Source organism: Chaetodon trifascialis, chromosome 6, assembly GCF_039877785.1.
Source record: "Chaetodon trifascialis isolate fChaTrf1 chromosome 6, fChaTrf1.hap1, whole genome shotgun sequence".
In the NCBI taxonomy this organism is placed as follows: Eukaryota; Metazoa; Chordata; class Actinopteri; order Chaetodontiformes; family Chaetodontidae; genus Chaetodon; species Chaetodon trifascialis.
In genome coordinates this window covers 13,564,994-13,583,888 of record NC_092061.1, presented here as the reverse complement: position 1 = coordinate 13,583,888, position 18,895 = coordinate 13,564,994, and the positions used below count along the sequence as shown (strand labels likewise).

Genomic DNA, 18,895 nt, shown 5'->3' with positions numbered 1-18,895 from the left:
TTTAAATAATAAAGTGATCATCAGGATAGAAAAAGATGGCTTTTCTGTTAACTGACTCATTAATTAATCGACTTATTGTTTCACCTCTAGTTTGACACACACACAATGCACAGTGAAGTGTGGGGGTCAGCAGGGGCCCCACGGCTAAATTCCCTTCAGGGGGGAGTTCACCACAGAGGGTCTGTAAAGAGAGAGTTAATCTCATGACCTCAGTAGTTTTAAAATCGTGTCACTGATTTTGTCCCTTAATTAATCAGCCTGTAAAACACACATGCGTAAGTAAATGAAGGCAGAAAAGAGCCAGGCCGTCACAGCACACGAGCCGACGATTGGCTTCGCCGCACGTCAGTCGCGTCTGTGGGGGCGGGAGGAGGAAAATCGAGCCAGTGCTCGAGTTTCCCCGTGTCAGAAGCAGATGCTGCTGCTGGCTCAGTGTTATGCCGCCTATTAATAATAACAGAGTCGATCTAGCCACAGTGCGGAGGAGAGGGGGGGGGAGTCCACATCACCATTTCTGCTTTTTGCAATCTGCAGGGATCCGCCAGCGCGCCAATAATGTGACATAACGTCGCTCCAACTTCGGACAAACGCTTCTCATCCAGCCTTTTATTCGTCTTTATTATTTTTTTTCAGTCAGGTGTTATTGTGTCGCCCTGCTTCCACGCTGCTGGCAGACAGTCTCTCCTCCGCTTGTGCGCTTTATTGCGGTCATCCATCAGCTCAGGCGGCCGCCGCTTGTTGGTAAACACGAATCGGATCCCGCCGGCAAGGACTCCCTCTGGTGCATTGATGCACCCGTTTCAGTGGTGTAACGGTGAGCAGTCATTTTCTATTTGTCAGGCCTATGAGATATAATGTGCAGCACAGCCTGTTGTTTCAGTGGCTCTCATGGCAGCAGTGTTGCAGAACATGATTGTAGTGTGAAGCGCTCAAGTCTTTTCTAAATTTAGACATTTCCTTCGTGAGAGAACGATTTGTGGCACCTTCAAGAAAAGCAGAATACTTCTATGAACACGTGCTGGGCTTAACAGTGACTTTAAAGAGTCCCACTACATCACTTACTGCTTCATGGTTTATAACACGCCATAATCTCCTTATATTAACTATGTTTGCAAGTGTTTATTAATGTATTTGTCAACAACTGTAGCTCCTCCTGTGGGCAGCCATAAGTGGAAGCAGACAGGATGTTGCACGACAATACAAGAAAACAGAAGTGTAATAATAAGAAATATGTCATCACAGGAGAAATTCTGACTGTGGGCAAATGCTGCAGTGTGATACACGCTTGAAAATGTCCTCATATCTGCTGATCTTTACTTTATATCTGCATTATAAGAGCTGCAAGGATTAGTCCACGATTGATCGACAGATAAGCAACTATATTAATACCCGATGAATCTTTTCAGTCACATATTTCAAGCAAAAAAATGCCGCACATACCCTGATTCCAGCTCCTCAGATGTGAGGAGTTTAACCTGTTCTTTGTCATATTTAATAGTAAACTGAATATTTTAAGTTTTTGGACAGTTTGTTGATTAAAACAAGTGTTTTCGATACATCACGCTGACCTGTGGGGAATTACAACAGGCATTTTTCACAATTTCTCAACATTTCACAGACTAAAAGATTAATCGGCAGTGAGAATAACACTTAGCTCCATAAATAGTGTGTTATAAACCACATATTGAATTTTTGTATACTGCTTATAGACGTAAATACCCACATATAAATTGGATTTAAGGCCCTTTTATTTTCTAATGATATTCTGTTTCTGGCTGATTTTTTGCAGTGAACAACATATTAAATCAGTGATTATCTATGTTTAATCAATTTGCTTCTTCTACATAATCCTTTATGTCCATTTAAATTAACTCCAGCTGAGAGCCACACAAGGCCAGTCATTGTGCCCTTGATGTCACATTTTGCCTCTCTGACTGATCCTGTTTACACTGGCTGACTCTGTTTGCAGTCTCTCACTTACACACATCTTTGCCTCAACCAGTTATCTTCCAAAAAAACTTCTCTGCCTTCTTTGACACTGGTGTTTGCGTCCGTCTGACGTGCTTAAACAAAACGAATCCCTTCATTGCAGTGAAATGTTGTGTTGGTGCTTCATTGTCGAGTCCTGATGAAGATGATGGATTAGTGGTCTTTTTCCTCTGACTTCGCCTGTTTGAGTGCAGCAGCCTTCTCGGCGGACTGTTGGTGGTGTTCAGACAAGAACAATTACTCCCTTTGTGCTGCTCAACTCCCCTGCTATTCATAGGGGAAATAGTACAACACACACACACACACGCACACACACACACACACACACACACACACACACACACACACACACACACACACACACACACACACACACACATGCAGTATCAAAGAGTGACATTCTGCTGGAAAAATGAAGCAGTATCAGGCAGCCGCAGCTCAGCGTCCTCTCTTGTGTGTCAGCAGATCTGTGATCATGCCTGTTTGTTCCCGTGTTTATGCGCGACACATGTCGCACTTTCATGCATATGATGGGGAGTTTTGGGCCTAACCTGCTTTCTTCTTGAAAACCAGCAGCAGTCATGCAGGCAGTCTTGAGTGTTTCCCCCCATGTGAACTGCTGAATATTTGATGGGAAGTTCTGTCTTTAGTGCAAGCGGCAGCAGCAGCAGAAACAGCTTTGTGTGAACATGCCGTATATAGGACAAAACCCCACCAGGCATCTCGTAGGAGCTGTCAGGGAAGCTGCCATAGTCGAGGTATTTTACAGCTATATCAAATCACGGGGGGACTTTCCTGTCGTTCTGAACAACCGCGCGAGAAGCTGGCTGACAGATGAAACTCAGTACGTCCGAATCTCACTCGTCAAAATGAGAACTTTGGCTAGCTAGCCATCGTCCTTTTTTCTGCATCGGCTACTCCTGGTGCCATGGCAACGGGGCGCCTCCTGAGTGTGCCAATATATAGGTCAGTGGTCATGCGGGGCTCCACCCAAAGCAAAATAGCACATATAGCTGTCTGCTCTCCATGCATACAAAGGTGGAGGAGGAAGATGAGAGTGCCCATCCATACAGACAGTCGTGACATGACAAACACAAAGACTCAGATACAAATGACCCAGATTTGGATTGTGTGTCTGCAGCAGCTTCACAGGTGATCTGTGCCATCAGCTGTGCAGTGACATGAATACAGGAACAGAAACATACACCACCACCCCCCTCGCTGTGTGTGTGTCTCTTTGTCTGCTGACGATCTTTGTGAAGCAGATTGTTTGAAAATGATGGAGAAAAGAAGGCCTGTTTGTTTGCATGTTCACATCTTTACTTGTGTCCAAACACCACGGTGGACACTGAGGTGATGTCCTCAGTCATATTCTGGGGATATAGAGGACTCTAGGTATAGGTAGGTAGGGATTTTCTGATGCAATTTCCCCTAGCTCCACGGTGTGGGGAAGTAAAAAAAAATCCCTAATTCAAATGTGAAAGTACCAAATTATCAGGAAACTACTTAGAGTAGAAATGTGAAGAAAACTGTGACTGATGTATTATTATGTGGCATTATTAGATTTTTATTACTTTTGCATTTTCTGGTGTAGCAGTCTGAGGTGAACCTTTGCTACAGTTAGGTAGTTTAGTACATTGGTTTCCAATATGGCCCGACCAATATTAGCTCATTGCAAATATATCGAATCAGCACATATGTCAGCCAATAAATTGCATGAAATTGATGTACAGAAATGCCAAAAATATATTTTGAAACAGTATCACAGAAGGTACCAGAGTGACCTCTAAAATGTTTATTTATGTTGTGGCTGGTGCCCCCTTCAAAGGGTTAGGACCCACAACAAAGACATTAAAGATTAATCTAATTAATATCTGACAAAGCACCCAACTAGACTCTGATTCATTGTAACAGCCACAGAGATTGGGAATCACTGGTTTAATCTTTAACATCATATTTTATAAGCTCACCTAGCCAATAGCATACATTAAACATGATATTTTTCTTTAAATTTGTTTGGTTGACTGACTGCTAATTTAAAAAATAAAACAAACACATATTGGTAAAGTCTTGGCCCATGTCCTTCGATCAGTTTATGTTTAATTTACACTCATGGTGACAGTGTTGATTAAAGATCAGGCGAGCATCGAGGACTCTGGTAACGATCGCCTCTCGCTGAGAGAAGTCATTTAGTGGTTGATCTTGGATGTGTGCCCATCGATGAGCCTCCATAAATGGAGCATCACTGCTCATTCAGAGAGAGTGGAACTCAGAGGTGGGAAGTATTGATCTTCTCATACCGCAATTTCCACTGTGAGGCGGCAGAAATGTCAAATAGAAATGTCAACGTGTCACTTTGGCTGCAGGAGTGACTAGAAATACCAGGATCGATGAAAAACCTGTGCCCCAAGAAAACAATCCCCATCAAAGGGATATGAAAATGGTAAAGGTCTCCATTCATCCCTCCATCTGTCTGTCCATTCATCCCTCCATCCATCTTTCCATTCATCCCTCCATCTGTCTGTCCATTCATCCCTCCATCCATCTTTCCATTCATCCCTCCATCTGTCTGTCCATTCATCCCTCCATCCATCTTTCCATTCATCCCTCCATCTGTCTGTCGGTTTGTTCATCAATCCATACATCCGCCCATGCGTCTGTCTGTCCAGCCATACATCCGTTTGTCCATCTACCTATCCATCATCCATCCAACCAATCGGTCTGTTCATCCAGCCATTATTCCTCCATCCCTGCATTCACCATTCTGTTTGTCTGTCCACCCGTTTGTCAGTCTGTTCATCCGTCCGTCCACTCATACATTTTCTAAAATTCGTTGCCATAGGGAGCTGTCAGTACATCAGTCCGTCCATCCCTCCACTCGTCCCATCCATCTGTCTGTCTAAACATCTGTCCCTTCATCCCTCCATCTGTCCATTCATCCCTCTGTCTGTCCCCTCTTCCATGCATCCATCAATACATCCACCTATCATGCATATATCCACCAATTAATCTGTCCATCAACCATTCCTCCATCCATCGAGCCATCCTTTAGTTTCTCTGTCTGTATGTCTGTCTGTCTATCCATTCCTTTCATTTATTTTCTAAAATTCTTCTCCTGTTCAATGGCTGTAGCATATCCCAGCATGCATTGGGAAAGAGGCAAGTTGCACAGTGAACATTTTGCCATTTCATTTAAGGCAGGGGTGGGAAAAGTCTGGTTAATCCAGCCCACGAAGCAATTCATGAATACAAAAAAGCCAACTCAGAAATACAAAGAAAATGTCCTGGAAAGCAATTTTTTTTTTTTTTTTTTTTTTTCTGCAATAAAAGAAAATAAGACAGTAGACTAATGTGTTGTTCTGGGTAGACCCTGAACTCAACATGCATGTAGTGGCTGATATCACATCAAAGCGTCATGGCAACTGTCAAGAAAAAAAAGTAGATTCAGAATGTCGCGCTTTCCAAGAGAACTGGACAGTGTTACATGTTATGTGGATAAGTTTTGTTGTGAGCGACCTATTAGCTAAGAAGCTGAAACCTCATTCAGAAGGAGAACTTGTGAAGGAGAGCCTCGTTGCTGCTGTGGAGCTGCAAGAACCAGACAAAGTAAAATTGTTTCAAAGCCTCAGTTTGTCTCTGATTTGTCCTTCATGGTAGACTTTACCAATAATCTCTCAGAGCTGAACCTCAAGCTTCTCAGCCTGCTGCTTTCAAATGTGGAATCGTTTTAAGTGAAATTAAAGCTGTGGCAGCTGGATAGAGGAAACACTGTGCGTTTTCCTACTCTGCAAGAACAAAAGCCTGCTATGACATCTGAATATGCTGGTGAATGTGAAAACTCCTGCAGGCGCTTGGTGACAGGTTTCAGGACATGAAAAGTAAACAGAAGGAACTGAACATATTTGCAATGCCTTATAATGTGGAGCCAGCTGATGTGTGTGACAAACTACAGCATGAAGTTGTTTGGCTGCAAAGCAACAACAAGCTCAAAGCTCAGTACAACGGTCTCCCTCTGCATAATCTATGTGTGCGTCCTGAGGATTTTCCCATTCTGAGAAGACATGCACTGAAGTTCACATTTCTGCTTGGGACAACCTACTCCTTTGAGAGTCTCTTTTCAAAACTGACCATTGGTTTTGCTCAAGACTGACTGGCACACACCTGGAAAACCAGCTGGGAGTAGCATCATCATCATCATCATGCCTACCATCAGACAACAGACACCTCACCAAAGAAAAGCAGTTCCAGCCATTGCATTGGAGGTTATTGTGATATATGTGTTCAGTAATTTAGCATGGTCCATGAAGATCTGATCTTAGGACGAATAATCATGGACAGACAATACCTTCACAGCTACAGGCAAAATAGAGTTTCTAATCCACCTGACTTTGGACTGTGGGAGGAAACTGGAGCAGAAACACTAGAAGCTTTACACATTAAAGAGTTGTTGCTGAATATTGTTTCTGGCAAAGCTCTTAACTTTGTATTTTCATATAGTACAATTTGCTGCTACTGTAAGTTGCTGCTATGTGGCTTTTGAAGGCTAAGAATCAGGATATCTCTTTAATGGTTCAACAGTACACAAGCTGATTTCACTGACAACCACCTCGTCTCTGGCTTGTAATCAGTGAAATCAGCGGCCGTGGTGTTTGATGAAAATGGGAACCTGCGCACGGCCTCCTGTTCCTGTTCTGATGTGGAGGTTCATAATCAGCAGACAGCGATGAATCCTGTGATAGCTCTTATTCACTATCACTCACTGGGTTAGTGTGACCCCGATCTCACAAAGCCCCATCTCACATGCAGATACTGACTTCTCATTACTCATACAAACACACAACACAAGTGTGCTCTTTGTATCTCTTTGTCTCTGTCTATCTAATCTACAACTGTTCCTCTGCTTAGTTTCTCCCCTGGTTCTCATGCTGGTAATCTGGGAATTCATGCTTCCTCTCAGTTTATTTACTGTATGTGTGATGAATAACATATTAAACACACGTCAAATACTGTGAACTGCACACATAATGCCACCTGCCTAATGTCATGTCACATTTGTTTCTCTTTTGCCACCCTCCCCCACTGCTCTACCCCTGACCTTGACTGCAGACAGCGGTGCCACAGTGATAATCTATTTCATGGTAAAATAAACACACTGCAGTGAAGCATCAGAGCAAGAGGGATGAGACGAAGGAGGGCACCTTTAATGAGAAAACCATCTGTTCACATTGGAGCACCCTGCGAAGTTCTCCCTAAAAGCAGTTGAAGACATGGAAACATTAGGTTTCTGCACCTCTAATGTAGTGTGTTATGGATGAATCACCTACGTGTACGGATGATATCTTTAAACTTTGGATTTGAGATTTTATGCTGCCATTTTCATTAAATTGCATTATGATTCTTGGAGTGCTTTAAGTCTTAAAACTACTGATTTCATCAGTCTTGAAAGATATGTCATTTCAATTTCACAAAAGAAGGCTGAGAAAATGTAATCTGTCCGTCTGTAGCTGTAATTTTCTCGTCTGTCCTTTTTAATGCCTTTAAACCACACTGACCTGCTAGCAGACAAAGAAGTGCCGATCTGTTGTGTGGAGACATACAGCCACGTTGCTTGGATACTGCATTAATAGTGTTTTACATGTTTAAGTACAGCATTGAGGACTCATTTACCATTACAGAAAAGTGCAGTGGCTGCCTTTCCCTACGTCTTTCTTTGTGTTTGTGCATGTGTGTGTGTGTGACCCTCATCTGCCCATGAATAGTGGAGTATAAAGAAATATGTGCACAGTTGCATTCAGTTGTGTTTTGAGGCATATTCCTCTTTGTGGCAGTGTCAGGCCTTTGTTTCTCCGCCTTCTGTAGCATACGTCTCCTCTCCCGGCTATGCTATTCCTGTAAATGTGTTTTCAAATCCTCCCTCTGTCTTTGTTTAGGGTGCTTCTGTGGTCTGGGACTGGTTTACTCCAACAAGTCGTGCACCATGCCGCCCATCACTTTCCAGGACCTGCCGCTCAACATCTACATGGTCATCTTTGGGACAGGCATCTTTGTCTTCATCCTGAGCCTCATCTTCTGCTGTTACTTCATCAGGTGAGGGGCAACAGAAACGGAAATATGTGATCAAAAACAAGAAATGCGCGAGATAAAAATAAGGCTAAGGGTGTCAGTGGATGAGTTGGTAAACTTGATGCTTTTTCGTTTTGGTTTGGATGACTAAAAGCCACCTGACAACACTCCACAAAATCAAGAAGGCAGCATACTTTGTTGCGAGCTCAGGCCAGATCTCAGTTCATTCCCTGGTTAGCTGCTAGCAGCTGTTGCTCATCCTCATCCCATGCTAACAGCTCTGTGAGGCTGTACTTAACACGTCTAACATTTGGATCAAAAGGTATAATGTTTAGCATGTTCACCATTCAGTGTAGTGCACTACGATGCTAACATTTGCTTATTAGCATGAAACACAAAGCACAGCTGAGCCTCATGGGACTGTCATTAGTTCTGCATGTATCTGGTTGTTTGGACAAAGTGAAGTTTTGACGGTGCTAGAAGAAAAGTCAGAGGAACACCAAAGTATTTAGGATTCATCCTCTGGGGACCATGAATGTCTGTACAAATTTTCATTGCAATTCATGCAACAGTTGTTGAGATATTTCAGTCTGGACCAAAGTGGTGGACCAACAGACATGGCCATCTGTTTGTGTGTGTGTGTGTGTGTGTGTGTGTGTGTGTGTGTGTGTGTGTGTGTGTGTGTGTGTGTGTGTGTGTGTGTGTGTGTGTGTGTACGCAGGCGAGAAACAGGGAGGGAAGGAGGTGGGAAAAAAATAAAAGAGGGACAGGGTGACCTCTCCCACTGTTGACTGTGAACTCCCTGATGAGCTGACGTTTGTGTCTGAAGGACGGGATATGAGGCAACAGGAAGCAGCCCGTCACAATGTGTGAGGACAGCAGTGAGGAAAACTCCAGGGAAACTCTGCTCAGAATAACCACGGCCTGAATAGCACACAGTGGGAGTACACAGAAACATCACACATGAACGTCTGCGGTGCACAAAACCTCATGAGGAAACGCTAGCACCTGCATTTTGTTTTTTTATCCTGAGCTGTCTTTGGATGACTGAGCATCTGTATTTGGCAAATTACCTGGCACCTCACAATATGGTGTGCTATTTTCAGTGCTGGATGTGATTTTGAATTTGCGTCCAGATTGCCTGCATTATAAAAATGTCAAACTTAGAATAACTTGTGTCTGTTGGCTGAAAACAGACAGAGCCAACACGCTGTCAGTGCACAGTGCACGTCACTAACAGTGCTAGCTGGTGTACTGTAGGTTTGTGCTGCTTTTTTATCAACTTGGTGCATTTGCCTCCCGTGTCGCTCATTCTTTTTCTATCATCAGACAGAAATTATTATCTAGCTGCAGCACCAAGTGAAATAGACGACGGTCCCAACAACGCAATCGATTTCAGAGTTCATTCTTCACCTCAAAACACCAGTGGACCAATAAAATCTCACCAAAAGGTCCGTTTAGTAGATGTTGTGGAGCTTTCAGTCATTTCACTATACAATTAAAAACTAATATTTGTTGTAAATTTTATAAGCCAAATACAGTATTTTTAGTTTGTGCTCTTTAGATATTTTCATCAGACCAAAGACAGAGATAAAAGAGAGTTTGCTAATAATTTTGCCATATTAACTGAGAAGGCTAACGTTGTGGAGGATTTGGCTAAAAAGTCTCATTCAAAGGTGCATTCAGGAGTTTACCCAATGAACTGTAGACTCATTCACCTCTTACTCATGTTGACCATCTGCTGCTGAAGCTCACGTCATATGATCAAAAGTCTCTTAGTGGACTTTGTGGTGTGATCAATTTGTCAACGGCTGTTTCTGAGGCCAGGAATGAACTTTGAACTTACAACACGCAAGAGAAATCCATAAAGTGCTCAGAAAAAAATCGGAAATCTCAGCATCAACATGAACAGAGCAAACCTCATGTGATGATGAAAATCACGTGTTACGCTTCAGAGCCACTGCAGGAATTTTGGCAAACACTAAGTGGTAAATGTTTTTTGTATATTCATTTGGAGATTAATTATTTTGAGAGACATGAAATTCCTGCGTTTGGTAAAAACTTCAAAAGACAGAAAACAAGCACTAGTTTACAGCATTTTTACGTTTCTGGGATTTTTTTAAATTTTATCCTAGTTATTACCCGGAGGCAAGGAAAACCTTGCATAAATGTAAAGTCAGGTCAGTTTGTATTGAACACAGCAAGCATCAATCATACAACTACAAGACGTCTCAGTCTTTAGTTTAGATTGATCTAAATTTCCGCTGTAGTAATGAGGTCAGGCACTTTCTGTAATCATGAGTGTTTTTCTTGGTCTGGGCTTACCGCTGAGTTGACCAACAACTCTCAGAAAAGCTTGGATCCTTCCTGCCTCTCTTAAAGCCTATGAATCATAACCAGTGACTCACTTCCTTTTGGCTCCATTAACATGCTGAAGGTAGTCTTGGGTAGGAGTGTGATTGTGAATTCATTTATAGACGGAGTGATTCATCAGATGAATACTGAGCGATGAATGCCATTCGCTGTTGGGGGCAGGTTTTCTATCATCCCTCTCAGACAAGCTCTCTCTAAATCCTGTGTGTCAGGGAGTTTGTGATGCTCGATTTTAACTTAACTTGAAAATCGCACTCTGTATTAATTCGTCCGGGTGAGATTTCCTTCTTGAATCATGCAAAGCAATTATAGAATGTTTTCTAAAAAGCCTTGAGATTTGGGGAAGATTTGCTGAGCACACACTATCCTTCATATTCAATCTGTGCTAATAGTGGCGAAAAGTGGGGGTGTACACAGCTGTACCTGCAATGTGCGAGAGTGCAAAACCATGAGGGTGCCAAAAGCACACACCAAAAATATCACATCTTTAATTAAACCCAATCTGCTCTTACAGTGGCGGGTCAGTATTTCATTTAAAGAGCAGCACAGACGCTCCAGTATATTATGAGAACCACACGGTGCAGATGTTTTTAGGCAGACAATACAATGACTGAGAGCAGAGATATACCAGAGCTGCTCTCACCAAATAAATTCACTGACTCATTTCATTTCCTGTCAGCGATCCATGAGACTGGACCTGTCAAAACCCCCGAGGGTCCACACCCTAGAGGAGAAAAAGCCGATTTCTAAAGCTTAACACAGTTGCTCATTAGCTGACAGGAAACATGACTGGTTTGTGTGCGCAGTCAAATGTGCAGTGGCATGAGTTGTATGGAAATGGTTGTACAGACACTATCTTACCTCCAGACGACTGGAAAGCAAACAGAAAATAAAGAGACAGTTAGTTTCAAAATGCTTGAGCAATAGAAGGGAAATGCTGGAGGTCATCTTCAAATGTGAACACAGCAAATAGACTCTGCAGCTTATCAGGAGAGAGACATCTATTAAGTCTGTTACATCTGTGGAAAAAAGAGGCATTGAGCTGTAATCCTGAATAAGATCACCTTGAAACACAGGTCATCCAAAAACAAGAAATATGACTGCAGAGATCATTGTTATGACAGTCTGACAGCAAATATGGAGCCTGTAGTGCACCACTCAAATAATGACAGAGTTTTACCTTATTTATTGTTAATTGATTGATTTAAAAAACATTGGATTGGATTGAACATTGGATTTATTTAGGTTCCAGGTGGCACACTGCTGATTTAAATGAAAGAGATCATGAAATCGAAACTGTAAATGTCAAAGAAGGAAACACATTAATCGAGAGATGGCACATGACAGTCACATTAACTCCTGGAATAAAAAGAAAAACTTTTATGTCTAAATTCTGCTATTTAATCATGAAAGGCAATTCATTATTCATTATTTGAAGGCAGAATAAAGAAGTGGAATTACACATTTAATGGTCATTCCACTGTTAATTAAATAACAATAGTGGACAGTAACTGACAAAAGTACAGAATCAAAGAATGATCCAGGTATTTTGTTTTGTCACTTGCAATGATGATATGAAAATTTGTGTCTCTTTGTGTGTTTTCACGTTTAAATTTCCTTCTGTTCTGTTTACACAGTTAGAAATCAAGAATCCTGTGAGCTGTATCTAAAAGGCAGCCACAAAACCAGAGAGAAATGTAGAAAAATATTGACAGTTTTCCCAAAATTGTGTTACTTAATACGTTTTCTTCTTTTTTTACATACATGCATACAACAGATAATGTAAGGCAAAGAAGGGACAGTTACACGGTTAAAAAAAACACTGGGCGTGAGCGGGACGGTCAACCATAGCTTTGATTAAGCTGATGAAGTTTAAAGACAATTGAAGGTTTCCAGTCTCCTGGACCATGTAAACAATCCAAAGAATGGGGAGCTGTGAGAGTTGAAATAACATCTGACAGAAAGGAACAGAAGCGGGCAACAATTACTGCGCATTATTTCCTTGATTCAGTTAACTAATGATTTTGTCAAAGAATTTCCAGGAAATGGTGAGAAGCACTGACCAGATTTTCCCAGAACTTGAGGTGACATATCAAGCTACATATTTTAACAGTACAAATCCTGAAGATATTCAGAATAAATGCACATAAAACAAGGAAAAGCACCAAATCCTCACATTGGAGATGCTGGAAGTTGCTAATTTGTTGCTAATGTTTGTTTATAAAATGATTCACACAATTAATCTTCAAATCATCTATTAATTAACAGCCTAATTGTTAGTGCTCTAACATCTTGTACGGTCTTTACTGTGCAGGGATGCAAACACATGATATTTCAAAGACTTATTGAGGACCTCATTTGGAAAAGGTTTGATTGAGGTTGTTAAAAGGTTTCTTCACACCTGTCGAGTTCTTCTTTACTTCATACAGTAAGAACTACTCAATAGTAGCTGTATCAGAATTTTCTATTTTTACAGAGCGGGCACAATAGCTGAACTGTATGGCTAAAATCTCCATCATGCCCCCCTTTCACCCACTTCACATCATTCTCCAGGCATGGGAAACCTCAACACATGTAAAACGTGTATCCTCGCATTGTTCTACGTGGAAGATTGTTAGCGGCAATACAATACAAACAATAAACCGACTGGCAAAAACAAGGAATAACTATCATTTCCTCACTTTAAGCAGCGGCTCACAGAGATATCTCTTTTTCTTTAAGGTGGATCAGATCACAAATAAACATTCACCTTTCATCACAGCTGCTCACACTGCATTTAGTTTCAGGCTCAAATCGCAGACAGTGATAGACATTTGAGTCTATGTTTAGGTGTGTAAAAACAGGAGGCCAAAAATAACCGCCTGAGCAGACACAGCTCGCCAAGTGATAAAGATCTGCTCTCCATTGTTGGTTTTGGGGGCGTTGCAGGGATTCTGAGAGGCAATGTACTCATTAGACATGTTTGTGTATGTGTGTGTTTATGTGTGTGGTTAGCATTTGCGTGTAGTTACATGATTACTTTTGAACAATGTGTGCGTGCGTGCTTGCAGAGGAGCATGTACAGTGTTTGTCTGTGGATGTGTGGCTGCTGTAGCTGTTTAGAAAGACAGTTAATTAGCAAAACTTACCCTGCTATTACACAGTCCCATAGCTTTACCACACAGACATAAAAATCTGAGTCTGAATGAGACACTGTTGAACTCATAGAATATGCAGGTAATTTTTTAAAAATCTCTTTATAAACAAGTGGAAAGCAACTAAGTACATTTACACGTGTACTAAAAATGTCGTTTTTAGTCCATCACATCTACCTGCCAGCTATAGTTACTTTAGATATTTCCTGATCAGTTCATAAAAATATGATATGTGTAGATTCAACTTCTCAGAAGTTCAAATGAGCTATGCCGTGGCTAGCACCAACAATAAAATGCAGCTTACATGTTAAAGCATCAAAAATAATAACACAATTCATAATTCTGTATGATGATTAGTTCTACTTTCCATATTTTCTGATAATATTTCTGCACTCCTACTTAAAGCTGCACAATCACTCTTTTTACATCAACAATCGATCAAACGGCTATGTGTGATATTGAAGGGGGGTGATTCATCGTGACAAACCCACAGAGAATTATCACCCATCTCCGCAGGTTCCTTCAGTAGCATCACATGTTTTAGTGTAGTTTTAGTGTCTTTCAGCTCATTGTGAAGCACAACAATGCACAACGTCACTGTTCCCATTCAGTCTCACAGCTCTCATCAGTGTCAGCACAGCAGGCAGCTTGTTTTAGTAAAAAAAATAGCACTGATAAACTCAGCGTATGCTGTCTGTTCAGCATCGAGCGACAGACAGACACAGTTTGCGATTAGCTGGTGGGCACAGTGGATCATTCAGTGGTTAAAGAGCCAGATACTTCCCTCAGGAGCAGGTGGAGACCAACATAGAGCTAAAAGTGAATACTGGACTTACATTTTCCACAGACATGACTCCAAATTAATGATAATGTTGCTCTGTGTCATCTAGATTTGTGAATAGCAAACTGCCCCCCAGTGGTAAAAAAAAAAATCAGTTAATGCAGGTTTAAGTAATGTAGTAATCCTCTTGTACTTCTTCCCACTGGGGGAAGAAGCATCCAGAGTCATAATGTAAAAATACAAGAAGCCCTGTGAAAATGTACTTAAAAGATGCAAGTAAAGTACTCATCATTCAGAAAAATGGTCCCTGCGAGTGTTATATTCATCTACATTATGTTATTGAATTGCTGTGAATGATGCGTTCATGTGCAAGTAGCATTTTCCTGTTGTAGTTGGTCAAGGTGATGCTAATTTTAAATAACGCTTGATCATTAATAGCAAATATTTTCTAAGAAGGATCACGTTTTATCTAAAGATTCATAATCTGCAAAACCACTAGTAACTATTAGAAGTGTACAGTATCATGAAATGGAAAAATTCAAGTAAAGTAACTCAAAACTGTACTTGAGTAAATGTACACATTTTACTTTGAATACGTGTATTTTTACATGCTGGTATTTCTACTTTTACTTAAGTAAAGGATCTTAATACTTCCTCCACCACTTGAACAAGGAGAAAGTGCGTATGGTTGACTGAAGGTTATTCAGATTATAAATAAAGTTATTTATTAATGTTTTTCTCTGTTCGTCCACAGCAAACTACGACACCAAGCTCAGAGTGAGCGGTTTGGATACCGAGAGGTAAAACCGAGAGTAATATTTAACACACTTAAACGTCTAAATCCAAACAATCTATCATTAACATGTTTCCTTTTTGTTACTCCTGCAGGTGGTTTTAAAAGGAGATCCCAAAAAGTTGAGCCTTCATGGGGTAAGAGTGTGACGCACACACGCATTTTTCAGTGAGCAGACACACTCATATAAAGGCATGATAATGTCATCGTCTGTCTCACACTGTCCTGTCTGTCACTCACACAGCAGACGTGCGCCGTGTGTCTCGAGGACTTCAGAGTGAAAGATGAGCTGGGAGTGTTGCCATGCCAACACGCTTTCCACAGGAAGTGAGTACAGGAGAGCAGAGTGGGGTCTTTCCCTGCTCCTGTTAACCACTTAGCACCCGCCTGGGCTTGTTAAAAATGAAAGTGGTCGTGTTTGATGTGGAGTTCAGCAGTCAGGATTCACACAGAAGTACCGGTTGAGTATTCAGACTGCAGAGCGACATGGCAGGAGTTCTTGTTGAACAGCGCTGACATTCTTTCACTTTGCCTGCTTCTTTCTGTGGTCAGGGCAATAGCATATCCCAGCATGCACTGGGGAGATGGCAGGTTGAACTAAGATCTTGCAGGTGAAGCATGTCTGCATCCTGATGTTGTCTAAAACTGTGGTTCCTTGCAGTCGTCTTGAACATGAGGAGCACGACAGTCATAGCTGAAGATGTAATTGAGGAGTCTTTGGCGATTAGACCCCATCATGACACCATCACCACCACAGGGGCATCCTCAAAAGGCTCAGTCGTTCATAAGCAGGGATGGAGCGAGGTTCATCACTTTGTGAATGCGTGATTGTATAAAGGATATTACTACATGGGCAGGAACCATTGTCAGTAAACACAGTTTGTATATGATTGCATTCTGTTTTATTTACTTTTTATGCAACGAAACTTTATTGGAATGGGTGGACTCAATAGCAGACAAGCAGACAGAGAGCAAAGGTATAATATGAATTTATTGAATGGATAGTGAAAGGAGACTCCAGGTATGCAGTTCAGGGATACTCTGGAGCGCACAGCTCAGGTGGAGAACTAAATATACACTTACATTCACAGGTAGCACTAGTAAAGTGGCCAACTCTACCACTAAGCACTGGAAACAATCTGGCCTTGGGTCCTCTGCAGTCCACAGTCTTTATGCTGTGCTTGATTGTGATGGGTCCCAGCTGTGTTGGAACCAGCTCACAAGCCACCTGGAGAACCACGCCCAGCCTCTGCCAAAAAAGGAAACACAGGAAACAAAGCCCCATACCTCTCCACAGTACACAAGGAAACACTAGAGCAGGGGTGGGCAAACTGTTCCACAAAGGGCCGCTGTGGCTGCAGGTCTTCTTTCCAACCAAGCAGCAGCACGCCAGACTTGACTCATTCAATCAACCGATCTCACTCTTCAGACAGCTGATTGGTCAAACTGTGAGCTCTTGATTGGTTGGAAAGAAAACCTGCAGCCACAGCGGCCCTTTGTGGAACAGTTTGCCCACCCCTGCACTAGAGTTTTCCAAATGACCACAACTGGGGTTGTAAAATACTCTGATTTACTAAGAGTGTTGTACTTCACACTGTCCATGGGTCTCATATTGCGAATTTGATGAGAAGTTTGGCTTTTCTTCTTATGTCTGCTCTGTCCTCGGTCTTCCTCACAGGTGTCTGGTAAAGTGGCTGGAGGTGCGCTGCGTCTGCCCCATGTGCAACAAACACATAGCCGGCCCCCCTGAGCAGCACCACAGCATAGGCACTCTGCTGGATGAACTGGTGTAACCTCTCCACCCCTGCCAGCCTGGGTGGGACGCCGGCGCCTGGCCAAAGCAGCTGGTTTAAGTTTGCGACCAACAGGAAGAGGGACACTGTTTGTGCTGTTAAAACACAACAAAATGCCAACACGATGATAGTAAGTTGGGGTAACCTAGTTACCACCCGGAGATAGACTATGAAGGATGCTGTTGCCTAGCAACCATCTCCAAGATGGCAACACGACACCTTGTAGTGTCTGAGAGATTATCTCCAGCCACCCACACATCACTCCACCAATCTTCTTTCAACATCCCCCTCTTCACCCGCTCCATCACATCTTCTCGTGTTGCCTCGAGCGTGAGGTTAACGGCACCACTGAAGAAGAGGAGGCACAGTTGCATTTTTCACAGCGATGTGAGCAAGTGAGTGTTGGAGGATGACAGCCGGAGGCACTGACCCCCTCTGAGCATGTATGAGTGTCGTACGTCACGATGGTCACTGATATAATATCAGTATCGACTGAGGTTATTGGAAAATGGATGCTACTGTCGAAGGTCTTAAGTTTTGACACGTCACAGACAGTTTACACTGCTAACAACACAGTGACGTCTTAGGGTTTATTAAAAAGAACAGGTAGAACAAGGGTTAACTAAAATGTCTGGAGCTTTCTAGAAACAGCGGCCCGTAGAGAATTAATAATCGACAGGGTTGATTAAAACTGCTGTCAAGGAAATTAAAAACTTTTTTAGAAAGATTTGGCCTCAGATTATAAGTTGAAGTCACACTGGATAAAAAAAAGATTGAAAAGGTGGATTCAAACCTCATGAGCAGGACATAAATTATTCATAGAAGAAGCAGCTTAAACTGTAGCAGATTAATCAGTGTTTCTGCTGATGTGTTGAACTGATACTGATGTGTAACATCCATATTGGTGCCCACTTCTACAGTGATATCATGTGTGTTCATGCTCCAGTTGTTTTTTTTTTTGGTCTTTTTTGCACTGGGATGTTAATTTGTTCATGTTTTCATTGTGTTATATAGATGGAAGGAACCGACACCTCCTGCCTCTCGCTGTTTTTTTTGTCGAAATATGTTGAAGATTGTTTTTTAGATATTGCACTTTGAATTCACACAAACACACACAAAAAAGTTTCCATGCCTCTGTTCTTCTGAAATGTTAGACTGAGGTTTGGATGCAGCAGGTGTGGTGAATCTTTTATAAAAGTCTATGAAGTCTCACAGACGCTGCTTCGTCTGAAGATAAAGGCGGCAGCAGTACAGACCTTTGGTGTTGTTCTGTGAATCCATCTGGGAAGCATCTTAATCTCACTTTCAAACACTGCGTTTTTGTGGCATATTGCTGGTGATTCTGTTTTACATTCCTCAGTCGTAGTTTTGTGTGTGTGTGCGTGTGTGAGTGTGTGTGTGTGTGTGAGTGTGTGTGTGTGTTATTTACAGTGATTCAGAAAGCAAAACACTGCCTAAATTGAGCACAAAACTCACAAAGCACATTGAAGGCACCTGCACTGTAATTAAAAGCCAAACACACAGGACGAGTCTGTGTGCCACGAAAAGAGATAAAAGAAGTGCGTCCTGTTGCATTTTCAGCACGTGAGAAAGAGAAACGTTCACGCTGATTCTGGCTACATTCCACATTTTGTAATCCAACAGATGTAAATAATGTGAAACAATAATAAATACAGTTGTCCGTTTTGCTCAGCCTCTCCTGTTTGTTTCTTGGCCGTCATGTGTCTGGCGCCATCAGCAGGTGAGATAAGGTATGAAAATTCCTTTACGCGGATGGCTCTCAACCTCTTTGTTGCTGTGACAAGTAATTTAACCAAAGACTAATGTTTTCTTCTCAAACTGTTTAACGGGAGTGGGTTTTAGACTGAATGGGTGAAACTACTGAACTTCATGAACAAAAAAGTGAGGAATGCTTTCTTTTCCTATTATCTGACTTTATCTGCAGGGTTACATGGTGATTAAGTAAATG

General features: G+C 41.9%; 1 protein-coding gene across 2 annotated transcripts; it reads left to right on the top strand.

Annotated features, from left to right (window-relative positions):
• Nucleotides 1-410: 410 nt before the first annotated feature.
• Nucleotides 411-18,614, top strand: rnf122 (ring finger protein 122). Of its 2 annotated transcripts, none has more exons than XM_070965228.1 (6): nucleotides 411-814; nucleotides 7,920-8,076; nucleotides 15,095-15,140; nucleotides 15,229-15,270; nucleotides 15,378-15,460; nucleotides 16,812-18,614. In XM_070965228.1, the coding sequence occupies exons 1-6, from the start codon at nucleotides 790-792 to the stop codon at nucleotides 16,924-16,926; spliced, it is 468 nt and encodes a 155-aa protein (XP_070821329.1). In that variant the 5' UTR covers nucleotides 411-789; the 3' UTR covers nucleotides 16,927-18,614. The 2 variants fall into 2 exon arrangements, with proteins under 2 accessions (XP_070821329.1, XP_070821330.1); XM_070965229.1 differs by having other exon boundaries at nucleotides 450-814; nucleotides 15,381-15,460.
• Nucleotides 18,615-18,895: the final 281 nt, after the last annotated feature.